The following is a 20,664-nucleotide window of genomic DNA, read 5'->3' on the forward strand; positions in this document are numbered from 1 at the left end:
TCTCTTTTATATAATTGAAAGTAGCCTTTTTCTGTGATTGAAGTAAAAAAGAAAATAATTAAAAACCCTTTTATAGATACTGGAAGTGAGTATAAGTAAGTGAAGTGTAATACCCATGCTGCAAGATTACAGATCTTGAAGTCAAGGTTTTTGTTTAGGAAATACTCATGAGACTTGAGTCCTGGTTCCAACTATTCCATTGATCATCTGTGTGACTCTGAGCCTCAATTTCCTCAGTTGTAGGAGTAGAGGGGCTAGCATGCCAGTTAATTTAGGAAGATAAAATAGAAACACTATTCTTCTGCAAAGTTGTTTGCATTATGGAGGAGTCAACAAGACTAATAGGAGGAGCCGTTCAAGAACCACAGTAGGCAGTATTATTAAGTGCTAAATGGGTGGTACAAACTAGATGTGCTACAGAAGTTTTGCAGAGGAATAAGTCAGTACCAGTTGAGATAAGGAAGAGAGATGTTGTGGAGGGACAGTGGGAAGGAGTAGTGAGGAAGGGCGCTGATGTTTCAGGCTCAGTGACAAGAATATAGTACAAGAAGTTCCAGCCTCAAGTTGGAGGGATCTGGTTTGAATCTTGCTGTAGCCACCCAGGACTCAAATATCATGAGTATTTCCTAAACATACACCATGACTTAAGGATCTGGGACCTGTGTCCTGTTTACCCTGCTGCCCTGTGAAGTCAATAATCCCTAGCTTCAGAGTAATTGGGAAAATTGAAAAATTTGCATCTCTTTTACTTTCTTCACTGCTAGTATTTAGGTGCCAAGTAAGTCCGCCCTCATCTATTGACTCTCCATCCTCCAAAATTGTGTTGCCATCTCTCATCATCATCTGCTGTCATTTACACTCCTATTCTATCTGTCATCTTTTGTTTCTTTATTTTTATTTTAGTGTGTTTCAGGAGAGAGTGGAAATAAATGCAAGTTTTAATTCACCATGTTTATCCCAAAGTGTACATGTTACTATCATGAAACTTTTATTATTTTAGTTTTAGAAATCTCTCCAAATATTGCTAATTGCTTTTGGCATCTGTTAACAACAAGTGTATCTAAATCATCCTTTCTTTTTAATTATATTTTATCCAGTTATTTTAATTGGAAGCAATGAGTTCTATAAACCTATATTCTAATATGTAAAATGTTATAAATTCAAACCATCAAATAATGTCTATCAATTGGTATTTAAATGATTTGAAGAAGTCTTATTAAATGTCCTTAAAGAGATTATGCTTAGAACAATAACAATAATAAAAGCAAGCGTGAAAAGCACCAAGTAATTCATATAGAGAACAAATAAGTGTACAGAATTGCCCAGGAAGGAGAATTGGCACATGTTGGAATAGTCAGAGGAGGCCTGAAGAGTACCAGGAAAGAACAGGCCATTTTAGGAAATAAATTCATGAGCGAAGATATAGAAATAAAATATACCAGACATAATTTGTAATCAGTGACTAAACATGCATGATAAATGTATGGGAGGCATTGAAGGGTAAGACTGGAAATACAGTTTCTGGTGAAGTGGAGGATCTTCAATACTAGGTCATGGTTAGTGGAATGGAAAGTAAAGGACAGCTACAGAACACATTATGATAAAAGAGTCCATCAATTTGGGGATTTTAATCAAAATGTTGGTAAGAAATGTTACCATATATTACTATTCAAAGTTTAAAACTCAAATTGTACATTCTTTTAGACTCAGGAATGCTAGTTTAAAAAGATATCTTATTTCATGGCAGTTTCCTGATCTATTCTCTTGTTATTTTTTGTCCTTTTTTTCTGGAAATTTTTCTGGGCCTACTGGTATTGTTCTTGAAGGATATCAAGCAGAACTTCATAAAATATTTCACCATAGTTTTAAGCTGAAGTAGATTAATATTTTTCTATTTTGCCACAGTTATAATATTTTACTTGGCCTTTTGATGACAACATCACTGCAGTGACTCCAGGAGAATCCTTTTCTCTGAATTCTAACATTTTCTGAAATTACTTAGAGGAATTTTCAATTTGTCTGCATAAATCTACCCTAATAGGATAAAAAATACTTTAAATAAAAACCTTAGTTATTTTTTAGGATTTTATAAGTATAGGTAATGAGAAGTAAAACAAATATTTTTACATGGCTTGTTGCATAAATAGGATGAAGAGAAGAAAGAAAAATTTAGAGGCAAACTTGGAACATTTCTGAGCAATATATGCTGTAGAATACATGATAACCTAATGAAAAATATTTGAACATTTCATGAGTTGGGATGTTTATATGCAGATTTAATCAATAAGATAACACACTTAGGAAGTAATCTGGCATTGATAGGGAAGAAATTAGTTGATTTAATTGGTCTTTTGCAAGTGAAAATTCACTGATGACATAAAACTAGAATAGATATTTTCTTTTTGAGTTTTGGGTGCTTTGGGTATTGTCATTTATGTGCAAGTAAGAGTCAGGATAGTTCTGTGGTAATGTTCTGGAAGCTCCACTTGCAGGAGGCCTTTTGCCAGGCCACATTGTAAAATCTCAGCTTTTCTGTAATTATGTGTTTTCCTTTTCTACTATGATAATTCTTCCTCATAATTCTATAAAGTAATTTTAAAATAGAAATTAAATAAATAAAATTATTATGGCATCTCATTCTATGCACAGGTAGGTTCTTGAAAATATACATAGATAAAGTTAAACCAGGAGCAGATAGGGGTTGGATACCTGAGAAGCACAGGAAAGATGCCAAAACCTAATTTATACAGAAAAGAAGTTTTTGTTGGTGGTGGGATGGGGAGTATTTTGACCAATGTTGAATCCTAACAGGAAAATACAAATTTGGAAAGGAGCAAGGGCAAAGGTGAGAGTGCTAGGGAAAATTCAAGGTCAAGATTTAAGAGCTAAGGAAGTCTGGGAACTAGAATTGCTGTAGACATTTTTTTTTCTTTTCTTGTTCAAAAAAATACTTGCTCTAGAAATAATTGTTAGTTCAGCATAAATGACTAAAAGGCTTTACATTTTCTGATTCCTGTTACGTTATTCATCTGAGAGAAGGGGAATAAAAAGGAGAGAGGACCATAGTTAAAAGAGGAAGTTTCAGAATAACATTTGGTCTTTCTTTTCTTCACACCCTAGTTAGCAAATTCCATGCAAATTATTGCTGACTACTATGAAAGGGAAAGTAAGTATATTTTATGAACTTGGTTAAGATAATTTGCTTATCAAAGAGAAGCATCTGTGCCCCGGTTAACGGTTTTTTTTTTTTAAAAAGGTCATAAAACCTGATATGAATCTTCAGTTTATTTGTATCTTTTTCTTGGGGAGAACTTTTTTTAAAGGATATACACTGGGATGATGCAAAGGCATTCTTGGCTTCTTTCAGAAAATGTTATCTACATGTCTTAAACTTGCAGCTGTGCAGTCAACTGTACGGAAGCCTAAGGAGTTCTGGATGCCTTTTCTGTTACCTGCCTGCAACCCTTGTAAGCACAATAGACAGGATTTGGCCAACACTGATGAAGTGTTTACTATTGTTCAGCTCCAGGGCTTTTAACACAATAAGTCTGCAATTGTCTCTGTTCAGACTTTACATCCTGTTTTCATAACTGTACCCTTAATAATTGACCACATTGCTTCTCAGGAAGACTTTTGAATGATTCATCATCTTAGAAGTTCTGCAGTAGGGTTAATTATTTCATAAAACGTATCATTGCTTAGTAACCTGATTTAAATTGCTATGTGAATGTTGCAAGAGTGTCTATTGAGGAAGACATATACATGGATTTCTCAAATTCTGTAGTGTGAAGTGAGAAAACATCTTAGTGAGCATTTGTAGCTTTTTCTTTTATTTTGAGATGAAATCTTGCTCTGTTGCCCAGGCTGGAGTGCAGTGGCACAATCTCAGCTCACTGTAACCTCTGCCTCCCGGGTTCAAGCAATTATTCTGCCTCAGCCTTCCTAGTAGCTGGGATTACAGCTGCACGCCACCACTCCCAGTTAATTTTTGTATTTTTAGTAGAGACGGGGTTTTGCCATATTGGCCAGGCTGGTTCACCTGCCTCAGCCTCCCAAAGTGCTGGGATTATGGCCGTGGGCCACTTCATCTGGCCTGTAACTTTTCTTGATCCTCTGATTTATGAGGAATCTCTTCTCTTCCAATTAGCATATATTTAAGAACTTAGAGGAAAGCTGTATAGTGGATAGTATTTAATGTCTGACCTGAGTTCAAATTCTAGTTTTTCTATCCAGGAGGAGTAGCTGTGTGATCCAGAAAAAGATATTTAATTTCTTTAAACCTCAGAGCTTCTTCTATAAACCTGAGTATAGCACCTACTTCACAGAGTTGATATAAATATTAAACAAGTTACTGTATGTAAAATGCTTCCTATACTATGTAACACTTAAGAGCTATTAGAAATATGAAGAGAGCTATTAAAGTGAGAGCTATTAAAAATAGGAAGAGTATAAATGTCACTATATTTGACATATGCAAGTCCATTATTGCTTTGATGTCTTCTCCCTCCAAAATAGAATAAAACACTTTAAAGTGGACATTATCAATAACAGACTTAGTTATTCTATTGAGAAATTATGTTTATCTTCCTTATAGATGCTAATTGCTTGCTAAAACATTCTGGATTTGTTTGTTATTGCTGAATACTTCTGTATTTCTGAGATAAAACAGGTGCTGATTGCTGACTTTATTGTGAAGATAGATAGAAGACCTCATTTATCTGACCAAGAAAGAACTAAAAATCTGTATGCTTATGCCAAAGGAAAAGTAATTAATATGAAATTTCAACATCACAAAAGAAAAATATTTGTTAAGATAAAATTAACATCATGAGTCTACCACATGAGATTTTCCATCAGTTAAAGTGAATTAATGTAGAAGGTAATGGGGAACTTAAGCTTTTAACCTGAATAATTATATAAAATAATTATATAATTCTAAAATGGGTGGATTTTTTTCTGTAAAAGTCATTAATATAATACTATAATAAAATTTATCTTAAAATGTTAATTTCATACTGGCATTTTAGAAAGAACTAAACATAAAGTTGATACTAAATAGACTTTATTTTCTGTATGTTTGCAGATATAATTGTGATTGAGTAAATGCAGGTAACATATGAATAGTTATTACATTTGTCTTCTTAGGAATATCCTAATACTATGGATCCTATAGAAGTTTTAGGGAGATAAGGTACAAATACGTAATACAATCAGATATTAATACTGTGTATGTTTAAGCTCTTCCTGTGCTTTGGGAACTATTGTCTGGGACTTCTATTAACTGATGATTTAAATTGAAGTTGTCAAATCAATATTTTACATGTTATCTCAAAGAGCTTTAAGATCTTTTAGAAAAGATTATTTCAGATAAAAGGAATTCACATGTGGTATGAAGTCATACAGAATCACAGTTCAATTTGGGAAGTCCGTGTGTCTTAGTTGTAAGCCATAACACATCGTGAGTTAAATTCAAAACTCTTTATTCATCACTTCTTTTTTTTTTTGGCTTGGTGCTTAAGTCTGCCCACAAATAAGCTGTGATAAAATACAGTAGGTTTGTTCTAAAGTGCTCTGGCTTCCATTACAAAGAAACTTCTATTCTTTGTTCACTAGAGAAGCACAAAAGATATTCTAAAATTGGAAACTAATCATTGAGTGAACCAGAAAACAGGTTGCTAGTGTCAAGGAACATTCCTTTGGTTTATATTGTTAAAAGTTGGGGTGCTGTAGAAAGTTCATACATACATAAGAGGGTCTATTTGCTTATAAGTTTAATTTTCAAAAAAGAACATTAATGTAGATTTCAAGATTCATTGGAAGAATTGGATATTGACTGTCTGAAAGGAAACATCACACCATGTTTATTTTTTGTATTACAAACCTAATGTTTTTTAAAAATCTTTCCTTAGTTTCTCAAGTATGGTTGGGTTCATAAAGGAAATTTACTTTCAGATAACAAAGTCACTGTATTTTATCTGGAATGAATGATAAAAATCTTGTTGCTTAGCTGTTCATGGTAAGGGCTATTTATACTGTGAGTTTTTAAATAAGCCCATGAGTTAATCTACTATATTTAAGGGTTTAGGCAAATTTTGTAATACACCCCCAGGATATTAGAGCTCTCATCACAGTACTTTTAAGACCTAGCCTGTGAGTTCAGTATGTTTGTTTGTAACGTACCTGTTGGTACAATTCTTTTGCTCAAAGACTGACAGAGAAACTATAAAGCATTTATCATGGAATGACTTGAATGTGCTTCTCATGGGACAAGTTAATATCTTAGCTACTGCTTTGTCTTTTTTATTTTACCTCAAAATATTGTTTTAAATTTTGATTTTGAAATTGATTCATTTTCTCTCAATTCTTTGTGCTCTTATTACTGTAAATAGCATTAAAACACCTGATTTTAAAATAGAGGCTATGGGAAAATAGAATTGCGTATCACTAAAAGTGACACCACCCTCCTCTTCCCTTTGCTTTTCCCTTTTCCTCTCTCCATTTTAAGCCCCCACCCTATGTGGGCTTTTTTTTTTTTTTTTTCACACTGTGACATCCAGCTGGTTCCTGGCAGGGTTTCAGGTTTGAATTTTCTGACAAATAAAGAAACTTTATTTTATCTTGAAATAGTTTTTATTTTATTTATTTTTATTTTATTTTAGAACAGTTTTTACTTTTTTATTTATTTTTATTTTATTTTAGATCAGTTTTAGATTCATAACATTATGAAAGATAATACACATATGTCCCCACACCCAGTTTCCTCTATAATTAACATTCTCCATTAGTATAGTATAGTACATTTGTTACAATTAATGAACCAATATTGATATATTATTATGGGGGCTATGTAATAGCAATATGACTTAGCACTGTTGATATTGACCTTGATCATTTGGCTTGAGGGGTTTGTCAGGTTAAAATCTTACTTATATTTTTTCTGAAGACCATCAAAGGAGTTTCCTGAAAATTTTAATGAAATATTCATTTGATTTTTCTTTATTGGTGATGTGGTAAATCTACTATAAGTTTCTAAGTATTTAGGCAAAAGTAATTTTGATGGTGATAAAGAACATCTTATCTTTTTTTTATGTGTTGTAGGTGGGAATGAGATCTCGAAACCAAGGTGGTGAAAGTTCATCTGATGGGCATATCTCCTGTCCCAAGCCCTCCATCATCAGCAATGCTGGTGAAAAAAGTCTCTCAGAAGATGCAAAAAAGAAGAAGAAATCAAACAGGAAGGAAGATGATGTCATGGCCTCAGGAACTGTCAAACGACACCTAAAAACATATGGAGAAAGTGAACGAAAGACTAAGAAATCCCTGGAGTTATCCAAAGAAGACCTCATCCAACTACTCAGTATAATGGAAGGGGAATTGCAGGTAGAGTCAAACTTTCCCAACTGTTCTGTTTTTGGTTTCTAAGCTATAAAATAAGAGAATGTAAATCTGTTCCCCTCTCTGAATCATGAACTTTATAGAGAAAGAGATATGTTTCCCTTGTTTCTAAATCCCTAGTGCCTGGCACAAGTTTGCACTAAACAAGTATTTGTTGAATGAATGATAAATGAAAAAGCGCCGATTCCAACTTTGCACTTCCCCAAAAGCATAAAATTTCTTCATTATATGATTTTGGTAATTATTTAATACAGGTACTTTCAGTCAGTAGGTAATCAATCAGGTTATCTAATTTAGACTGACTGTGACTGAAAAATGCAGAAATACAGTGATGATTAAAATGGAGAGTTAAGGTCAATTGTTACTTTTGTTATTTTTCTAGAAGGTAGAGTAAAAGAGAGAAGGGAAAATAGAAGCAAAAAAAGCCTTTCTTGAAACCAGTCTTATTACCCAGTCTTATCTCTCTCTCTTTTTTTAACTTTCAGCCTCAATATTCTATAACATCGTAGGAGATCAGATGCACACAAATAAGCAGAGCATTGCATTCATTATGAGGTACCTAATAGTTTTCTGAGCATTTTCAAATCTACTATCTCATATGATCACAATAAAAATATGGATATCATCTGTATTTTGTAAATGAAGAATCTGAGGCCTAGAAGGATTAAAGGTTTGTCTAGATCTCATCTCAGCCTTCCTGATTCTTCATCCTGTGCTCTTTCCTCTGTCCACCCCCACCAATCTTATTTAGTTACCATGAGACAGGTCCCTCCCTCCCATTAAGTTTGTATTTCTAGGGACCCAGGAGGCAGGCAGGAAGTCAGGATTCTTCTGAATTTTTGAGCCCTGAACAATTAGAGTTGTGGAAGTAGAGGAACAATACTTTTTTTTTTTTTTTTTTTTTTAAGGAGAATATAACTTAGAAAGTGGAGCTACTATTTTCATTTTTGTTTTTATTAGTTTCTTAGCTTGCATGAGCCTCTGAAGGAATAATATTAATAACAATTGTATGAAATAAAATCCTTGCTGGCTTATGAGTACTGTTAGCTTTTGAGAGGTAATTGCAACCTGCTCTAAACTAGAGTGAATCACTCTGTTCCTGTTATCATCTGTGTGTGCATACAGATAAGGAAACCCCTGGGGTAAAGAAAAACAAACAACATACAAAACTCGTGTTTAAACAAACAAACAAATATGATTGAGCTTACCATTTACAGACTGAGGAAAATCACACTGGCATTTCACAGCAAAAGATAAAATTTTCTAGAGCAGCCACTGTTACTAAAAATAGCTTCATCACTCCCAGAAATGTGGTTAGTATTTTTGTCTATTAACATTTATTGTGTACAGAGGCAGAATTACTTCACCTTTTAAGTTGCCCCCAGCCGAAGCTATTGACCTGAGTGAAAGGTACAACTTTTGCCTTAGAAACCTTCACAAAACAACATCATTAGCTTACTTCTCTCCATCCATGGAGGCTCTTGTGAAGCCAGTGGCTCTTGCAGACTCTAATTTCTGTATAAGGCTGTTATATCATGTTAAACTCTGGAAAGTATTTAAGATTCATGTGATTTTTATGTTCGTAGTGGTGCTAGATATGGTTTTAGATCCTAGCTATGCAAAATATAAACTCATACTTCTGAGATATTAAAGAAATTAGTCAGAAGACTCCAAAGAAATGCATTTTGCTTTCCATTAATCTTTATAAATACAATATACCTAAATTACATAATAGATATATTCTGGAGCAGCTATCAATAAGTAAAAAGTGCAAGACATCATTTATGTGGGAGGCAATGAAGAGAAAGATAAGTGAAGGACCTGGTATTTTAAGGAATTCCATGGCTAAATGATTTGCAAAGCAGGTAATCTATTCCATATATAGATGCACACACACATATACAAGTCCATATATATAAGCATATGTCCTTGTAAATGCAGATTTAACTATATTAGATTTGTTTAAAATGAGAGTGCTCCTATATTTAGAGCTATAGATATGTATTCTTATAGTAGTAGACACTTGTCTTCTAGTAGCATTGTCACATGGGGGGAGTGTTGTACTTAGAGTGGGAGGGGGTTGACATTAGCAATGTGAGTGGACTAGTAAAAATGTGGAAGTTACCAGCCAATATCATACTGAATGGGCAAAAGCTGGAAGCATTCCCTTTGAAAACCGGCATAGAACAAAGATGCCCTCTCTCAACACTCCTACTCAACATAGCATGGGAAGTTCTGGCCAGGTCAATCAAGCAAGACAAAGAAAGAGTATTCAGATAGGAAGAGAGGAAGTTAAATTATCTCTGTGTGCAGATGACATGATTGTATGTTTAGAAAACCCTGTAGTCTCAGCTCAAAAACTCCATAAGCTGACAAGCAATTTCAGCAAAGTCTCAGAATAAAAACCAGTGTGCAAAAATCACAAGCATTCGTATACACCAATAACACAAACAGAGAGTCAGGTCATGAGTGAACTCCCATTCACAATTGCTACAAAGATAATAAAATACCTAGGAATACAACTAACAAGGGATGTAAAGGACCTCTTCAAGGAGAACTACAAACCACTGCTCAAGAAAATAAGAGAGGATGCAAACAAATGGAAAAACATTCCATGCTCATGGATAGGAGGAATCAATATGAAAATGGCCATACTGCCCAAAGTAATTTATAGATTCAATGCTATCCCCATCAGGCTACCAATGACCTTCTTCACAGAACTGGAAAAAAACACTTTAAACTTCATATGGAATCATGAGAGAGCCCGCATAGCCAAGACAATCCTGAGCAAAAAGAACAACGCTGGAGGCATCACACTGCCAGACTTCAAACTATACTGCAAGCCTACAGTAACCAAAACAGCATAGTACTGGTACCAAAACAGATACATAGACCAATGGAACAGAACAGAGGCCTCAGAAGTAATACCACATGTCTACAACTAACTAATCTTTGACAAACCTGACAAAAACAAGCAATGGGGAAAGGATTCCCTATTTAATAAATGGTGTTGAGAAAACTGGCTAGCCATGTGCAGAAAACTGAAACTGAACCCCTTCCTTACACCTTATACAAAAATTAACTCAAGATGGATTAAAGATTGTTTAAATCTTACATTTGTAAGACCTAAACCCATAAAAACCATGGAAGAAAACCTAGGCAATACCATTCAGGACATAGGCATGGGCAAAGACTTCATGACTAAAACACCAAAAGCAATGGCAACAAAAGCCAAAATTGACAAATGGGATCTAATTAAACTAAAGAGCTTCTGCAAAGCAAAATAAACTGTTATCAGAGTAAACAGGTAACCTAGAGAATGGGAGAAAAATTTTGCAATCTATCCATCTGACAAAGGGCTAATATCCAGAATCTGCAAGGAACTTAAAAAATTTACAAGAAAAAAACAACCCCATCAGAAAGTGGGCAAAGGGTATGAACAGCCACTTTTCAAAAGAAGACATTTATGCGGCCCACAAACTTATGAAAAATAGCTCATCATCACTGGTCATTAGAGAAATGCAAATCAAAACCACAGTGAGATAACATCTCACACCAGTTAGAATGTTGATCTTAAAAAGTCAGGAAACAGACCAGGCATGGTGGCTCATACCAATCCCAGCAGTTTGGGAGGCTGAGGTGGGTGGATCACCTGAGGTATGGAGTTCGAGACCAGCTTGACCAACATGGTGAAACCCTGTGTCTACTAAAAATACAAAAAGTAGTGGGGCATAGTGATGTGTGCCTGTAATCCCAGCTACTCGGGAGGCTGAGGCAGGAGAATCGCTTGAACCTGGGAGGCGGAGGTTGTGGTGAGCAGAGATCACACCATTGCACTCCAGCCTGAGCAACAAGAGTGAAACTCTGTCTCAAAAAAAAAAAAAAAAAAAAAAGTCAGGAAACAACAGATGCTGGAGAGGACGTGGAGAAATAGGAACGTTCTTATGCTGTTGGTGGGAGTGTAAATTAGTTTAACCATTGTGAAAGACAGTGTGGCAATGCTTCAAGGATCTAGAACTAGAAACACCACTTGACCCAGCAATCTCATTACTGGGTTTTTACTCAAAGGATTATAAATCATCCTACTATAAAGACAAATGCACAGGTATGTTTATTGCAGCACTATTCACGATAGCAAAAAATGGAACCAACAAAAATAGCAAACATGGAACCAACCCAAATGCCCATCAGTATTAGGCTGGATAAAGAAAATGTGGTACATGTATACTATGGAATATTATGTAGCCAAAAAAAGAATGAGTTCATGTCCTTTTCAGGGACATGGATGAAGCTGGAAACCATCATTCTCAGCAAACTAATACAGGAACAGAAACCAAACACTACATGTTCTCACTCCTAAGTGGGAGTTGAACAATGAGAACATATGGGCACAGAGAGGGGAACATCATACACTGGGGCCTGTTGGGTAGTGTGGGGCAAAGGGAGGGATAGCATTAGGAGAAATATCTAATGTAGATGATGGGTTGATGGGTGCAGCAAACCACCATGGCACATGTATACCTATGTAGCAAACCTGCACATTCTGCACATGTATCCCAGAACTCAAAGTATAATAAAAAATAAAAAATAAAAAAAAAAAAATGTGGAAGTCATGTGCTAGGTTTGCCAGACTAAAGATAAGAAAAAAAAAATCTTTCTGAAAGGCTGGTGCTGAGAGGAGAAGCAGAACTATTCCTTATGAGGTAAGTTACCTTCAGCTCAGGCTGTTTGTCATCTGGCTTGATACGTATGGAGCATTTAGTGAGTTGTCTCCCAGATCTCCAAAGACCACCTATTGCTTTCTCTTAATGGGGTGACTTTATGTGACTCAGCTGCCCTTACTCTGGAGGTGGTGTTTGGAGGTTATAATTGCCTGATGGTTACTACCTGCCTGCTACATAAACAAAACCAACTTACTGAGATTGTGGTATTGCAGTAGAAAAATGGTTTAACACAAGGCTGGTTAAGTGGAAGGACTGGAGTTATTAAGCAAGTCAGTCTCCCTGAGAATTCAGGGGCTAAGATTTTTATGGATAATTTGGTGGGCAAGGGGATAGGGAATGGGTACTGCTGATTGGTTGGGGATAGAATTATAGGGGTATGGAAAACAGTTCTTGTGCTTCTGGGTGGGGGCCACAGGACTGATGGAGTCGTGAGTTATGGGTCCAGGTGGGGTCAGTCAGTTGCCAGAACGCAAAAATCTGAAAAACACCTCAAAACACCAGTCTTAAGTTCTACAATAGTGGTGTTATCTTTGGAGCAATTAGGGAAGTCAAAAATCTTGTGATCTCTGGCCACATGACTCCTGAGCAGTAAGGAATTATAGAAACTATGCCTACATTTTAGCACAATTCAGGCCCCTCCCCTAATCTTAGTTTCATGGTTTTTCATTAGTTATAGGTTCCTAAGCTAGAAAGGGGTTAGTTTTAGGAGGGACTATTATCATCCTTGCTTCCAAGTTAAACTATAAACTAAATTCTTCCCACGGTTAGCTTGGCTTATGCCCAGGAATGAGTGAGGTCAGCCAGCTTGTCAGGCTAGAAGCAAGATAAGAGTCAGCCACACTAGAGTCCTCTCACTGTCATAATCTTGGCAAAGGAGGTTTCAAGGTTCTGTAAAATATTAAAACTATAAGGTACCTTTAAGGTGTCTTATCTGCCTCACCTCCTTTATATTACAAATATGAAAGCCATATACAAGTTTTGTGACTTGCCCAAGGTCACACGGCAATGTAGAGTTCTAGATCCAAATTTCCTGTCCTCCTGTTGAATGACCTTCCCATTGTATCACTTACATTCCATGGAGGTTCAAAACAGTTGGGTTCTAGGACCTTTCATTTATTCTTGGCCTCCACAATTTCTTTAAAGTAGATTCACATTGTAAACTCACAGACTGAAGCTGTTTTGTGAACAAATGAACTTTTTAGGTAAGAGAAATTTAAGATTTTTCTTTTACACCAGGGAGACAAACTGGGATCTGAGCCTCAAAGTATGGTGCAATCTAGATAATGAGAAAAATGGCAGCAGGCAGGGATGACACATAACCATGTGAACTGGGCACTGCACAAGTCTGGGGGGCTTTGTATTCACTACTTTAAGGATGGTGTCTTCTGGAGTTGTGTAACAGTGCAGCCTTTGGGGATCAGATCTCCAGGTAGAAAGAAATAGGATGATACACAAAGAAAATAGCTTATATATTGGAGAGATGGGACCAAGATCAAGTCTGCCTTTGGGGGTATGCCTTAAAAGTGACTTGGGGAAAAGGAAGAGATGGAGATTCCTTCAGGCTTGTCATGCCAATTTTCTCCTTTTCAGACTCCTTTTTGATCTCTCTCATTCTCTCCAACACTATATCCAACATTTTGGACACTATAGACAATTCTATGTGTTTTTTGGTACACCAGTGCCCTGCCACTTTTGGTACCTGTTAAGTGATCTATAGAAAATTGTTGAGTCAATATTATAAACAGCATTACCTTTATTGTAGGCCTTGGCTCTTTGCAAAATATGCACATTTGCTGTTTTGTTTGCCTATCTAGGTATCCCATGAACTCTTGAAGTGCATCTTTAATGGATATGTATTAGAAATGGAGTTGGATCTCCTACAGATTTTGTGTTTTAGGGAGTCTTGTCTAGAACCAGTAATGTAAACCTTCTCTTGAAGAAGAACATTTTTCAGACTTTTTGAGCCACACCTCAGCAGATGCAGCCCTGTCATCTCAGCACAATGACTGGCCTTCGTTGCCTGCATGAAGTATCTGGGATGGTTTCCATTATTATACTTCTGTCGGTAACCACTTCCAATACCAACTACTTTCTAATAAATTGGAACATTCTTACTCTCTGGGTGAAAAACCAGTTGCATATTTCCCAGTCTAAACTGAAAGTAATGAAATAGTGAGCCCCTGGTTCGTCTTTTGGGCACCGTGATTAATTTCCTTTTGTATTCATCCCAAAATAGCACTTTCAAAAAGTGAGTAAACTTGGCTGTACTAAAAATGACAAAAGTTCGAAAGAAATGGTACCTATATCAAAAAGCCATTAACATAGAAGATCTGGCAAAAGGATATTCTTGTGGAATGATTCAAGGACAAGGCACATATTAATTCTTTTTCTTGAAGCAAAAAAAAAAAGCCATTTTATATAATAAATTCTCTTGATATTTTTACTTGGCTACATTTTATTTAAAAAATGACTTAAATTGGGTTTCATTGTTTTTCCCTTTGTTGTTATAGTTAGCTCCCTTCTGCCTGTGTATAAGGAGGCACAGAGTAAACTGGATAACGCAGCAGGTTAGTGCACTGCCATTCCATTTGGCACTGGTGTTTTCCAGGCTAAGTCAGAGACAAAGTCACTGACACGTTGAGAAATCTCTCTTCATCCTGAGTGAATGGCAGAAGGTTTGTTGTATATTTGAAAGATAATTTATAAAACAGATAATTTGTGGATTGTTAGAAGCTTCTTCTTTTCTGTAACTTCTTAACTCATAAGCACATTCTTTTGGGTTTCCAAGCCATGTTTAAAAATATTGTTCACTAGTTTCTCTTTTGCTCTTTATCACCGACTATAGGTGAGCCTCCTGTCTGTGCTTCTGTCATTCTTTTGGCTTTAATTAATAAATAATTAATTAATTCAAAATGGATTGATCTTGCAATATTTAAGAAACATTGCCATTTGAGAGATCTGAGGAATGTAAAGATGAATAATTATAATACTTGTATTTGATGAGCTCCTACTTATATGCCAAGTATGATTTTGGGCACTAGATATTACAGCAACCATTAAGAAAGAGCTCATGACTTGGTAGGATAGATGAGAATATACAGGAATGAGTATTGTATTGCGTAATTGCAATATAAATTATAGGAGTACAAAGGAGGGAAAGATTATGCAAATATAAGAGCTTCACTAAAAATTTGAACTTTGAAGAGTTGTTGGGCTTTGGACAGATAGAGATGAGGATAGGGACCAACATGAGCAGAATCAAACAGAGTGGGTGGGAAAGTCTGGGCCACGTTCATTGATGTCTGGTGTTAGTGAAGTAGTATTTTGTGGAGGTCCCCTTACCCATCAAAATAGTCAGAAGGTGTGAGGATTTCAGGGGAGTAAAGCGATGCAGAAGTCAGGGGAGTAAAGATGAAAGAGTATCAAGGAGAGGTTTAGTTAGTCAAATCAGCAGAAAGGCCCTGTCAGGCAGGACTGAAGGGCATTCTTTGGGTTTGCTAATCTGAAGTTTTTTGGGAACATTTGTCAGAGCAGTTTTAGTGAGGTTATGCCCATTTTCAGTGGGTTGATAAGTGAGGGAAAGTTAAACAAATAATTTAGAACAACTTTTTTTTTTGGTAATAATTAGATTTTCTGGGTTTTTGTTTGTTTTCTATTATTGTTTTAAACAGCCAGAGAAGCCAATTTTCCCTCTTCTTTAGCTTAGTGTAAATTATTTGCGTGGCACAGAGTTGGCTAAAGAGTAGGCCTACATTTGTTGCTTCTGGATTTGAAATCACCATGTTGCTCTTCTCTACTTTGAAGCTTTAAGTGAAACATGGGATTATTAAAAAGTAAAAGGCCAAAACAGTGTGACTTGAATGTCAAGTCCTATGGGGAAATATGATAGAATCGAAAAGGTTTGGTAGTTGACTTTATTAGTGTTGACTCTGGGCCTCAGTTTACTCTCCATGTGTCTAATGGGGATATTTCCTACCTTATGGAGTTGTTGTCCTTACTAAGCTTAGTCAACGTAGATGTTATCTGGAGAAGTTTGAATGAGAAAGGTATAGAAGGATAAGAGTAACTAGAGGGAAACTTAGATCAACTAAGGGTTTTAGTGATAAAAGATACTTTACTGTGTTTATAGGTTAAGAGGTTGCAGGACAAGAAAAAATCAGAGTCAAGGATATAGAAAAGAAAGAATTTTTGATGACAGCATCTTGGAAGATATAGGAGTGGGGGAACCAAAAGTCTGATTTTGGTTGAACTTGGTTTTGGTCTTGAAAAGGAAAGAGACCCTTCTTCTGTGATAGAAGGAGGAAAGATGAGTGGGACTAACATTTGCATATGAGGGGTGGGCAGTTGAGGTAGATCTCCCTAAAGCCTCACCTTTCTCATCGAGGAACAGACAAAGTTATGGGCTGCTGAAAGTGAATGGTAGTCCTGAGGATGATTATGTAGATGCTGAATGGTTGCAGAGGGGAATGCTAAAGGAAGGTGATTATGTACAAATACAAGCTCTAATAAGTGAAGTTTAGGATTCAGCAGGAAGAAACCATGCATTTGCAGAGGCAGCAGTCTGTTTGGAAGCCTGGGTTTATAGGGGGAGACGTATTTTATAGCACTGGATCTAGGGTTGCAGTCGTCTAAGTGGGTGCAGTGAAAGGACAATGGTGTAAGAAAGTAGAATGTGTTGGCGAGACAGTGCCTAGCAGGAAGAGATCTTGGGAGAAGTGAGCAAGTCAATGGCAGGACAGGCCAGAGAGGACTGGAAAACTGGAATTTGGGTTATTTGCATTTAGGGTTTCTGGTATGACAGTTTTGTTTTGTTTTTTGAGACAATCTCGCTATGTTGCTCAGGCGGGGGCAGTGGCAGTGACACAGTCAGCTCATTGCAGCCTCCAATTCCTGGGCTCAAGTGATCCTCCCACCTCAGCCTCTCAAGTGCCTAGAACAATAGGTGTGTGCTATGTGGCACAGTTTTAACTAATGCAGGGTCTTGGGTGTGGTCCTGGGAGTGGAAGTGAAAGCAATTGGAATTAATGAGGTCAAGAAATGGTGAAGTTGGGATATTGGCTAAATCTCCCATTAAATGTTGAAACCTCCTAGGATTATGGCAGGAGTTGGAGTGGAGAACAAGTTTATGTCATCTAACAAATATGAGCTTTGGGGACCAGAAGGTCAGTAAGTAACTGCTGCCAGACTACTTTTTCTAAAATGTTTCTCTGATGATTTTATTCTGTTGCTTAAGAATTTACAAGAGGTCCCTAGACCTTATCAGATAGAAATCTAAATTGCTTAGACTGATCTGAAAAAGCTCCCTCTTAGCTATGAAAGCTCATCTTTAGAGTTACTTAATATGACCATCCCTATCCAACAAGGCAGTCTCTACATTTTTTCCCCATACTCTGAGGCACATACTCACACATACAAACTTAAGATACTTGCACTCAGAAATTGGGGCCCTCAAGGAAATTCAGGATATGTGTTTATTTTTGTCCTATCCTATACTTTCCTCCTGTACCAGTCAGTATTTATTTTTCTTTTCTTTTTTTTTTTTTCTGAGATAGGGTCTTGCTTTGTTGCCCAGGCTGGAGTGCAGCGGCATGATCACAGCTCAATGCAGCTTCAATCTCCCTGACTCAAGTGACCCTCTTTCCTCAGCATCCTACATAGCTACGACTGCAGGCATGCACCACCATCTGTGGCTACTTTCTTTGAATTTTTGTAGATAAGGGGTCTCACTATATTGCTTAGGCTGGTCTTGAACCCCTGAGCTCAAATAATCCTCCCATTTCAGCCTCTCAAAGTGCTGGGATTATAGGCATGAACAACTATACTCAGCACTATTCAGTATTTCTTTAGGGGCCACTGAAGGCTTACCTCCTCTGTGAAGTATTTCCTAATGACTTGTTCTCCAATGCTTATCTTTCCTGCCATGAAATCCTACATTGGTCCTTCATGAAGTGAACCATAGCACTTCATACACCTGCATTCCCTAAGTATTGTATGTACCTACATCTTGTTGCCCAAAAAACTTCCTGAAAGAAGCTGCGTCTTCTGCATCTTTTGTGTGCCTCATTATATCTAGAAAAGGATTAGACATATCATTGTTAATCTATTAGTAACTGGCGATTAATCTTAAAATGTTCTAATATTTATACACCCTATTTGACAGTCATAAGATTAATATTTTCAACATCTGCAAAATACTCTGAATTGTATAGGAAAAGTCTAAGTATCATGATGTATAATGTTATTGAATTAAAAGTAACAGTCATAAATATTTACAATGATATTCCTACTACAATACTATGATTCTACTTTTCTGTCGTCTTTAACAAGAGATGTCATAACTCCATTGAGAATGGTGATAATCAGTTCAGATGGAATTACTTGTGCAACCAAGTAAGGCTGATCCTTCAGGGGTACCATTTATCACTTTTTTCTTTAAAGATGGCTTTTCTTTTTCTAAATGAGTTCCATTTGTCACATGGGAAGGCCTCCAGTAGAATCCTTGTGCTTCTGAAGAATGAGGCTTTTAGTTACTCTCTATGGCTTTTTAAATTGATGACTCACCTGCACTTAATATGCTCCATCTTTAGAATCTCAGGCTGAGGTCACTCAGAGCGAGGCTGCCCTCTGAAACCTCACACCATCAAAATGGTCAGCGTGCTGAGAATGGCATGTCTCTGCTAAGTTCATATTTTGGCAAAGAGTTTCGTTGTTTGATTTTCATTGTTTCAGGAAGAATACTTTTAGGGCTCCTAATAGAATTGGAAAGTTGGCTTTTCTGCAGTGAGAATAATGTTCTCATTGGTGTTGTAGGGGAGAACTTTAATTTTACTGAGAAATGTAAAAAAATACATATTAATAAAGAAAATCTCTCATAAATCCTTTTATTATTTTATAAGAATCTGGTCATGGGAAAATACCACATAAGGGTAGTATGTGAAAGATGGAGATTTCCTCCTAAATGGCTGCAACCTGCAATTTCTTCAGTGAAAATGGTCTCTATTTAGTAAACTAAATTATATCTGAATATTACAACTTACCTGTACGAATATTTCCCAATTATATGGGGATGTGCTCTTTTTACATGGAGCCATTTTCAAGTAAAATTAGTTTGTACAGATAACTGGTATGAGAAATGTATGTTAGGTGGAGTAAGACATGGGGCATGATGAATTTGTGATTCCAGAAGGACTTCCAGGAGAAACGTCACATGGAACACTGCCAAATATGAAGCTCAGGAGGGATAAGGTTTAGACCTGTGCTGTACAATAGAACTTTATTTGAAGAAGGAAATGTTCTATATATGACTTGTCCTATAGGGCAGCCATTAGCCACATGTGGTTTGCGAGCTCTTGAAATGTGGCTAATAAGGCTGAGGAACTAAATTTTAAATTTTATTTAATGTTAATTAAATGAAGTTGCCACAGTGGTTAGTGGCTACTGTATTGACTAGCATGGATATAGAAAAACAAACAAGGTACTAATCTGAAGAGACCATGGTTGAAGCAATGGGATAAGAGAATAAAAGGAAAAATTAACACCAAGGAGATTCTCTTAGAAAACATCTATGGTTAAGTGTGGTGAGAGAACAAAGAACTGGCCAAATTAAAAAAGACATGGTTAAAGAGAAAGGAAGGTGATCAGAATGAAGATGTGTTGTGAATGTGAGGGAGGAAGAGACCTTCAGGAAGACATAGTTCTCAATGCTACTGCAAAGCTAGAGAATGAAAACTGACGTCAGGCCATTTATTGAGCCGGCATTTAGGTGTGTTTTCCAAGGAATGGTGAGGGTTGATACCAGACTACTGGTGTCCAAAAGTGCTTGGGCAAACTTCACTTTTGACAAGTTTGTGGATAGATGGCAGGGCTATCTCTAAGGGAATAGTAGGGGAGGGAAAGGGGAAAGCCTTTTTCTTTTTTTTTTGAGGTGGACTCTCACTCTGTTGCCCAGGCTGGAGTGCAGTGGCTTGATCTCGGCTCACTGCAATCTCTGCCTCCCAGGTTCAAGCGATTCTCCTTCTTCAGTCTCCCGAGTAGCTGAGACTACAGTTGCCCACCACCACACTCAGCTAATTTTTGTATTTTTAATAGAGATGAGGTTTCACCATGTTGGCCAGGCTGGTCTCGAACTCCTGACCTTGTGATCTGCCCACCTCAGCATCCCAAAGTGCTGGGATTACAGATGTGATCCACCGCGCCCGGCCAGCGAAAGTCTTTTTGCTTTGTTTTGTTCTGATTTTGTTTTGAAAGAGGACACTTAAATGCTTTATAGATGTTAAGTACAAACTTCTTTCATAATTTCCAGTCCCATTCTTGCTCTCTTTGTCTTCCACAGATGCTTTGATGTGGAAGTATTTTACCTATAAAACTGAGATCTTCTCAACTTCTTTCCACAACAAAAATACTCTCTTCATTGCCTTCCCTTTCTTTACTTCCCCCTTCACTAAAAGTAAAGTGTCCCTTTTTGTCAAAGCTACTTCTGTTGACTTGATCCTGCTGCCTTCCCAGACTAACATATCTCCTACCCTTCCCTCCCCAATCCCTGAAT

At 36.7% G+C, this 20,664-nt stretch overlaps 1 protein-coding gene across 3 annotated transcripts in view; it reads left to right on the forward strand.

Annotated features, from left to right (window-relative positions):
• FILIP1 (filamin A interacting protein 1) overlaps positions 1-20,664 on the forward strand; it is a 249,567-nt gene that overhangs the window by 107,957 nt on the left and 120,946 nt on the right. For all 3 annotated transcript variants that reach the window (XM_012471812.3, XM_012471814.3, XM_012471813.3), the window contains exon 2: positions 7,099-7,380. In XM_012471812.3, coding sequence (XP_012327235.3) covers positions 7,099-7,380 — 282 coding nt within the window. The remainder of the gene's footprint in view (positions 1-7,098; positions 7,381-20,664) is intronic.

This window comes from Aotus nancymaae, unplaced genomic scaffold (assembly GCF_030222135.1).
Source record: "Aotus nancymaae isolate 86718 unplaced genomic scaffold, 86718_ANA_hifiasm-v0.15.2.pri h1tg000040l, whole genome shotgun sequence".
In the NCBI taxonomy this organism is placed as follows: domain Eukaryota; kingdom Metazoa; phylum Chordata; class Mammalia; order Primates; family Aotidae; genus Aotus; species Aotus nancymaae.